This window comes from Capsicum annuum, chromosome 9, assembly GCF_002878395.1.
Source record: "Capsicum annuum cultivar UCD-10X-F1 chromosome 9, UCD10Xv1.1, whole genome shotgun sequence".
NCBI classification, from domain to species: Eukaryota; Viridiplantae; Streptophyta; class Magnoliopsida; order Solanales; family Solanaceae; genus Capsicum; species Capsicum annuum.
In genome coordinates this window covers 78,100,402-78,110,068 of record NC_061119.1, presented here as the reverse complement: position 1 = coordinate 78,110,068, position 9,667 = coordinate 78,100,402, and the positions used below count along the sequence as shown (strand labels likewise).

Genomic DNA, 9,667 nt, shown 5'->3' with positions numbered 1-9,667 from the left:
ATGTAAAATTTAATATATTCAATACTAGTCTCCAAATCTCTTTTGTCATAACTGAATTTTGTATTTTCTTTATTAGCCACCATTGAACCTGGGTATTATCTGTTCTTACAATAAATTTGTTATATACAATATATGGTTCAAATGCTAATAAACATTTATATAATGAACATAATTCTTTTCTATTTATTTCCCATTTTATTTCTGTTTCATTAAATGTTACGAAATAGTATCTGCAATAATGTTCTAATTTTTCATTTTCGTACCTATATTTAAGTACTCCTCCATAACTACATTCACTAACATCTGCTTCTACTATATATATAAACTTTCTATTTTCGTCTAAAAATTGTAATTTTGGTAATTCTTTACAAAGTATTTTTATTTTTTTGACTTGTTTTTTATCTTCTTCATTGTAATTATATTCTACATCCTTTTTTAATTTTTTCTGTAAAGGCTTTAGGTTTTCTGCTAATTTTGGTATATATTCTCTTACTTGGTTTACTAATCCTAAAAATGATTGTAATTTCTTTTTTTTTGTATCTAATTCTTCTTTTGAGTTTATTATTTTTCGTACTATATGTTGTTGCATTTTTACTCCACTTTTATCTATTTGTATTCCTAAAAACTCTATCTGTTTTTTTTCATAATTTCGTCTTTCTTTTCACTTAAGCTTATTTTCGATTTTTCTATTATATCTGTAAATTGTCCTAATAATTTTAAATGTTCTTTTTTAGTTTTTGTATATAATAGTATATCATCTATGTATACTATACAATTAGATAATTATCTAAAATAACTATCCATAAAATATTGATATCTACCTGGTGCATTTTTATATCCAAATGGTAATACGTTCCATTCATAAAATCCTTGTGGTACTGTAAATGCAGTTAATTCCTTAAATTCTTCTTCTAACTTTAAGTGGTAAAATCCTGATTTATAGTCAAATTTACTAAAATAGTTATATCCTTGTATTTGTCTTATTTTTAATATCTTATTTGGTATTGAATAATTATATAGTAATCTAAAATGATCATATTTTGTTAGTAAATAAACATAGTGAACAAAAAAGAGATAAAAGTAGAATGGTTATTTAATAATCATTCTACTTTTACCTCTTTTTTGTTTACTATGTTTATTTAATATAAATACTGGACTATTGTGTTTACTATTATCTTTTTGTATATATTGTTTTTCTAATAATTCATCTATATGCATTTTAAATTAAAAGAGAATTTAATTGAATATTTTAGAACAAAAGATATATAATATTTAGAATACCTCAAAAATAATATAGAAGAATTATAAAAACTAAGAGAAAAAACTAAAGAATATTACAGTAAAGCATTTAATCAAATATCATTTAATCACCCCCACGATATGAACATAAATAAAATAAAAATATTTAGAGAAGTTAAGAAATATCCACGTTCAAATAAAAATAAATCCATAGTTCCTCTCCAACAATTCCTCAAACAAATTCAAAACTTTAAAACCCAAATCCTTCTTTCTGAAATTTATAAACTCTAAAACAAAAAAAAATAATCAAATTTCATATTCATACCCCAATTACAAAATATTCTAATCAAAGTCATCTAAACCAACATATCATGCTTAACCCACTTTCTTTTAATACAAACAATTATATCCACTTTCATTGGTGTTTTCGATTTGTTTGCTACCAGTGGAGAAGAGAGATAAAGTGCTGTAAAATAGGCAGGGTAGTACACAATGGAACAATGACTTGGCGAAATGTTCTAGCACGGCTTGAAGGGTAAATTTATCATTTACTGAGTTAATACATGTGTTGAAACACTTGGTATTACTAATATCAGGAACCCTTACCCGCTACGGTAAAACTTATAATTATATTAGAAAAATTAATTATAAGTTTAAATATTTAAAGATGAGAATCCATAATAAAGTAGTGGAATAACTTAGTGGTAGGAGCAACATATAGATGCCTTTATTTATTTTATTAGGAACTCACATGTTTGAAATTCTGAATCTGCCTCTGACTAATGCATAAGAAAATATGATTATTAATAACACACACCTTAATACATAATAGTGTGTGTAACTAATGTTGTATTAGTTATACATAGATTAAAAAATTATATCAAATAAGATATTAGTAACACACAAAAATAATGCATGCATTACTTTTTTTCAACACACTCTACCATATGATCCCTAAGGGGTCGTTTGATAGAATGTATAAGAATAATACAAAATATAATGTACTAGTAATACTTGTATTAGCTACGCTTGCATTAGTTATGTTTGTATTTTTCTTTATACAATATTTGGTTTGATTTATTAAAAATAACATGAATTACATAAATTTTAACTTTTTTTTTATATAATACCCTCAATATATATGTTGGAGAGGATGCAAATTTTTTTTTGAGGAATAATAGTATCTTTAAGCATGTATTAGATCTATATCATTACTAATGTCATGGATATTAGTAATACATACCTCAATACACAATAGAATGCTTTAGTTTACATAGGGTACCAACTACTAATACACATTAAACTAATGTATAGATTAACTTTTCAATACACTCTATCAAACGATCCCTAAATGTACCAAATAAAATATTAATAATGCACGACACTAATGCATATATTACTTTTTTTAATATAGCCTACCAAATGATGACACTAATGCATATATTACTCTCTTTAACAGTCTACTACCAAACGATCAGTGAAAAAGAAATACACCATCAATCTATCAATTAGGTGGGTACTGGCCACGAAGCCCATAAGATAAAGATTAATCTCAATTGGATTTTGATGAACTTTTAGGGAATTAAAAACAATTGGGTCTGCAAATTGAGATCAATAGCAGAAAATTCCAAATGGATATTGAATCAGTGAAGAAATTCTTGGAGAAAGAAGGAGGCAATTATGAAAGCACAGTGGATTCTATGGCTGCAAGATTCATTGAACCCTTTGTCTCACATGGGATAAAGATTGACCTCATTGAGCCTGGTCGTCTTCTCTGCTCTTTCCATGTCCCTCCTCGTCTAGTGGTTCATACTATTCTTATTCTTCTCTCATGTTTTCATACTTTATATGCTCTCTCCCATCCTATGCGACACTTTTCAGATTTTAAGATTCAAATAAGTCTATTTATTAGCATCACTTTTAAATATTTTGAATTGTCATTTATTAGTTTGTGTGACACTTTTATATTTCGAGATTCAAACAAGTCTATGACTATGACCTTTAAACATTTTGAATTGTTAATTATTGTGACTTTATCTAATTTTTACGTTATTTTCAAATATATAAATGTTATTTCAAAAAGTTCAAAAAATTCGTGCCTAATCTTAAATTGTTCAAATTTCGGAAAGCGAAAAGTGACGCATAAATTGGGACGGAGGGAGTATATCCGTTTTGTTGTTGTTTAACACAGTTAAGAATCAAAACACATCGAAAGTATTTTCGTTTTTTGAGTTTCATATCTGAACTATCAATACTTATTTAACCAAACACACCTCAATTATAAGCTATCAATAATTATTTAACCAAACACACCTCAATTATAAGTTGTTCACTTTTACATACCTGAAATTTCAGTGATGAAACTCAAACAATAGTTCGGGTGTGGTTTCGATAAACATTGTAATAGTTTAGGTATGAAAGTCGAAAAACTATGATACTTTAGGTGTGTTTTGACCCTTTTCTCTTTAATTAATTGGGATATGTGTGTGCAACAGAATGCGGGTAATTTTCTACATGGTGGAGCTACGGCGACTCTGGTGGATATTTTGGGATCTGCTGTTATTTTTACTGTAGGTAGATTGGCACTCACTGGTGTTTCAGTTGAGATCAGCGTTTCTTATTTGGATGCTGCTTATGTTGGAGTGAGTTTCTTCTTTTTCAAATTAAAATTTAGTACAATTATTGAGTACTGGTTTGTTGTTGCTATTGTCGTCTTCGCCTTTGTATTTGCTTTACATACTTATTTGTTTGATATGCTTCACTTGATCCGACGGTCTATTTAAACAACCTCTCTATCAGTGGTGAATTTATTCAAAATATAGGGCCTCTGAACCCGTGGTCTGTTCGAAAAAACTAGGTATTTTCTGTATACATTTTAAGAAATTGGTACTCCCTCTGCCCCAATTTACATGACACATTTTCCTTTTTCGTCTGTACCAAAAAGAATGACATATATTTATGGCCATTCTATCTTTAATGAAATGATTTATATCACACAAACATCTTTGACTTGTTTTAGACCTCAAGTTTCAAATGTCTGTTTTTCTTAAATTTTTTGTCTAGTCAAACTACCGCATATAAATTGGGATGGAAGTAGTGTAATATTATATTCCGACACCCATGCTGTATGAAGGCCACATGGTGCAATTAGGGATGGCAATGGGGCGGTGCGGGTGCGGTGTGGTGCGGGTTTTAGGTTATATGGGTGCGGTGCGGGTGCGGGGCGGGTTGGAGTAAGTTTTTTTTAAATGGTGTGGGGCGAGGCCGGTTGCGGGTTTAAATTAAAAAAAAACTAAAATTTAGTATTATTCTCGTGAATCTGTCTAAAATTATATGTATTCTTTACTTAAAATTGTCATACTTAAAACGACAAATATAACACTATAAATAAGTAATTTCATAACTTCTTTTCAAACCAGTAAAATAATTTTATAACTTAAAATATCAAACAAAAGTTTAAAGGTTTTTTCTTACTAAATCACTTTGCCGTGCATAGCTTATTTAATTTATCTATAACAAAGACTTGAAAATATTGTGGTTTTCAATGGAGTTACAAATTTTTCAAAAAATAAAAAAATAAAATTGTGGGACGGTGCGGTGCGGGTATGCACGGGTATAAATGTGGGTCGGATTTATGCGGGTTTAAAGGTGATGCGGTGTGGTGCGGTGCAGTTTTTAAATTCGCGGGTTTAGGAAAAACCCGCACCACACCTTCACCGCACCGCCCCATTGCCACCCTTAGGTGCAATTGGTTGAAAGTAAAGTTATTTACCTTGAGGACTATGAACCAATTCTTACTTAAAATATGTTCTTTTTATGGTGTATCCATGTTCTCAAAATCCTAGATTTGCGTATGCTCTCTACCCTCTTAAGGTAGGGGCAAGGCTAGTTACACACCACTCTCTCTAAACTCCACTTGAGGAATTACACTGGGATTGTTATTGTTGTATTGATTATTGGAATGAGGATTTATCTATGGAGTTTGGAATTGTATATTTGTGGTTGTGAATTTGTCTCTTTTGTTCCTTGGTACATCAATTGATTTGTTAACGATATATTGCACTTCTATGTTGTCTCTTGTCTTTTACCTCATAAACGTGCTAGGTTATTGGAAGTTAGTATCCTATTCCATAGTAATAGGTCTTGTTAAAATGCTCTCCAAGAAGAAAAGCTAGTAAAAAAGAGAGCTTTATTGGAAACTAACTATATTTTGCACCGATATTATAATAATCTTTCACGATGAATAATAAGGAGTATGAACTCTTAGAGAGTATTATAGTGTTGATCTGATAGATGTATGTGTTGGGTTCAACGTATATGAAAAGTGTGAATGGAAAATGGAGGAAACCAAGTAGAAGGAAAAATAGAGAAGAGAACACTAAAATGGAAAGTGTACTCTAAAATGGAAAGTCTATTATTTCTCCCACATTGGTGGGAGAATGTGACTTTCAAGTGTTTATATTAAGAAACACTTATTCCACTTGGTAAGTGAGGCAAAAAATAAGAGATGCCTCGCGCCGTCGTCGCTCGGCTCGGATTCGGATTTGGATTTGGATTTGGATTTGGTAAATGATCAATCGATGAGATCTATTTTTTTGGACAAAATTTATTTAACAGAAATTTAATCCGAAAGGAAAATAAAAGCTTCGGATTTGGATTTGGATTTGGCAAATGATCGATCGATGGGATCTATCTTTTTGGACAAAATTTAATCCGAAAGGAAAATAAAAATGCAGTAAATTTTTTTCTGTGTTTTGATCCTCCAGTTATATGCATGCATGCACTGTTTTGAACTGATGCTTCAGAAGGATGCACTGTTTCGAACTGATGCTTCGGAAGGATGCAATCCTTCAACGAAATGACACACTGATTCATGGAATGGTTTGCCTGTTCGGAAAAGATGTACTCTTTGAACGAACAGACATAATTTTTCAGGAAAGGTCACACCTTTTAAGTGAACCATTGCCACTTTTCAGAAGAGGCATATGAAGGCTATATAAACCTGCTTTCATCCACAGGTTTAAATACAAATTTTCTGAAATACAAACTCTCTTCTTGTCTTCAAAAACATTCTGTGTGATCAATCAAACTGTTGAGTGAATTTGTTGAATCCAACAATTTGAGGTACCGCTATTGTTCGAATTTAAGGCCATTTTATCCTGGGAAGAAGATTCCATAACCTCGGGTACAGTGAGGGAAATTATTCTTTAAGATTGTTATTTTCTATGTATTCGGGGTACAAGAATTTGTATATATGCAACACAAACTTCAACTCAAACGGAGTAGAAAGCTTAAATCTTTAATCTCCAAAAAACAAACAATACAGATTCTAAAAAAATTATCAGTTAGAGAAAAAGATCAAAATGATAAGGAGTGATAGGGGAGGAGAATATGAATCTCTCTTCGTCAAAATATGTGTAGAGAATGGAATTGTCCATCAAACTACGGCCCCGTATTCACCTCAATCTAATGGAATTGCGGAAAGGAAAAATCGAACTTTGAAACAAATGATGAATGTCTTACTTATAAGTTCAGGTTTACCGCAAAACTTGTGGGGGGAGGCTATCCTTACAGCTAACCGTATACTCAATAGAGTTCTCCATAATAAGACACAATCAATTCCTTATGAAAAATGGAAAGGAAGGAAACCCAACTTGAAATATTTCAAAGTGTGGGGGTGTCTAGCAAAGGTCCAAGTACCTGTACCTAAAAGGGTCAAGATAGGACCTAAGACGGTGGACTGTGTGTTCATAGGATATGCTAAAAGTAGTAAAACATATCGATTTTTTGGTTCATAAATCCGAACATCCGGATATTAATGAAAATACGGTAATTGAATCAGATTCTTGCTAGGATACTTTGTTGCGTGCCTTATTACGAATGTGGTTACTATTCTTTGTTTATTATTCCTTGTGGGTGGTGTATTTATGTCTTGACATCTTGTTCCATGCTTTATTAAGTATTTGTTTATTACTCCTTGTCTTGAGCCGGGGGTCTATCGGAAACAGCCTTTCTACTTCTCCTGAAGTAGTGGTATGGACTGCGTACATCTTACCCCCCAGACCCCACTAGGTGGGAATACACTGGGTTTGTTGTTGTTGAATCAGATAATGCTGAATTCTTTGAAAACATTTATCCGTATAAAACTAGACATGAACAGTCTAGTGGGGGTTCTAAGCGACCTCGAGATGAACCAAGTGAGAATGTACATAATGAAGAAAATCCAAGACGTAGTACACGTCAGAGAACGTCAACTTCGTTTGGTTCGGATTTTGTAACATTTCTCTTAGAAAATGAGCCTCAAACATTTAAAGAAGCGATGTCGTCATCAGACTCATCCTTTTGGAAAGAGGCAGTCAATAGTGAGATTGATTCAATCTTAAGCAACCATACTTGGGAATTGGTTGATCTTCCTCAAAGAAATAAACCTTTAGGTTCTAAATGGATCTTCAAAAGGAAAATGAAAGCGGATGGTACTATTGACAAATACAAGACAAGACTTGTAATAAAAGGCTTCAAACAAAAAAAAGGCCTTGATTGCTTTGATACATACTCGCCGGTAACAAGGATAAACGTCGATTAGAATGTTAATTGTCTTAGCGACGGTATATGGTCTTGAAATCCATCAAATGGATGTGAAAACCGCATTCCTAAATGGAGAATTAGAGGAAGAAATTTATATGGAACAGCCTGAGGGTTTTGTGGTTCTAGGAAAAGAAAATAAGGTGTGTAAACTTGTTAAGTCACTTTATGGACTAAAACAAGCACCTAAGCAATGGCATGCTAAGTTTGACCAAACCATGTTGGCAAACGGATTCAAGATAAATGAATGTGATAAATGTGTTTATATTCAAGACACTCCAAATCACCAAGTCATTGTGTGTTTATATGTGGATGATATGTTGATCATTAGTAGAGACATTTCAGACATAAATGCAACAAAACGAATGCTCGAGAGCAAGTTCGATATGAAAGACCTTGGAGTTGCGGATGTGATCTTAGGAATAAGAATCTATAGAACTCCACAAGGGTTGACATTGTCACAGTCTCATTATATCGAAAATGTACTTGACAAATTCAAGTATATGGAATTCGGTATTACCAAGACTCCATTGGATGTGAGCTTTGCATTTCGAAAGAATGAAGGTGAAAGTGACTCACAATTGGTGTACAAAAGAGTATTGGGATGTTTAATGTATATAATGAACTGTACACGAGCAGACATAGCATGCGCTATTAGTAAATTGAGTCGGTACATGAGTAATCCCAACAAAACTCATTGGATGGCAATAAAAAGAGTTTTGGGGTATCTTAAATACACTCAAGACTATGCCTTGCATTATAATATATATCTCGCGGTACTCTAAGGATATAGTGATGCAAATTGGATCACCGGATCGAACGAAGTAAAATCCACAAATGGATATGTATTTACTATCAGTGGAGGAGCAGAGCAGTCTCTTGGAAATCATCTAAACAGACTTGTATTGCTCGCTCTACAATGGAATCTGAATTTATCGCATTGGATAAAGACGGTGAAGAAGCAGAATGACTCCGAAATTCTTGGAAGATATTTCTTATTGGCCCAAACTAGTGGCATCAGTATGTATACACTGTGATAGCCAAGCGGCAATAGGTAGGGTAGGAAACATGATGTACAACGGTAAATCTCCTCACATACGACGAAGACATAATACCGTTAGAGAACTTCTCTCTAGTGGAATTATCACTGTTGACTATGTAAAGTCAAAGGATAATGTATCGGATCCACTTACAAAAGGCCTATCTAGAGAAGGAGTGTAAAGGACATCCAAGGGAATGGGTTTAAGGCGTAGGACAAGTCAGCATGACGGTAACTCTACCTAGCAGATTGGAGATCCCAAGAGCTAGGTTCAAGGAGATCAAACAAAGTTGTGACTGACAGGTTCAACATTTTCAATATACCCAACCCATTCTCATGATCTAGACAATGTTTAGTAAACAAAGATGAGACTCAAGGTGAAAAATCTTTTAATGATTATCTAATTTTGGCAAATTTGACCAAATAGTTTAATCTATCGAATTGAAAGTTTAGAAATCACCTATGTGAGGGCGAAGTGGAAGCCGCTTCAAGGAGAATGTTATTAAAGGCCTATTCTCTAAGCTCTCATGAAACCGGAACGTGTTCATGGCTGAAAAGAACAAAACCGTGAGAACCATAAAAGGTAAAAGGCTGGTTGTGTGACGTGTTGTCTAGGTGTACATTAAAGCTCGACGGTTCAAAGATATCAAATTTATCGATTGACCGAGTGCATCCGATTCATGTTCACTACGGAAAGTTCAAAGGGAAACCCACTTATCCAGATGCAATCAGTCTTTGCTTGATGATCACATACTTGTCCGTAAAAATTTTACAAAAAATAGTCATTCCCCATTCATGTGGGGGATT

The 9,667-nt window shown here is 32.8% G+C and overlaps 1 protein-coding gene across 1 annotated transcript; it reads left to right on the top strand.

Annotated features, from left to right (window-relative positions):
- Positions 1-2,630: 2,630 nt before the first annotated feature.
- On the top strand, positions 2,631-3,881 carry LOC107842590 (acyl-coenzyme A thioesterase 13; the record flags this gene model as incomplete). The annotated part of the gene is given in 2 exon segments (XM_047396861.1): positions 2,631-3,044; positions 3,735-3,881. Coding segments are annotated over 2 exon segments (321 nt in total), but the record flags the coding sequence as incomplete, so codon positions are not given.
- Positions 3,882-9,667: the final 5,786 nt, after the last annotated feature.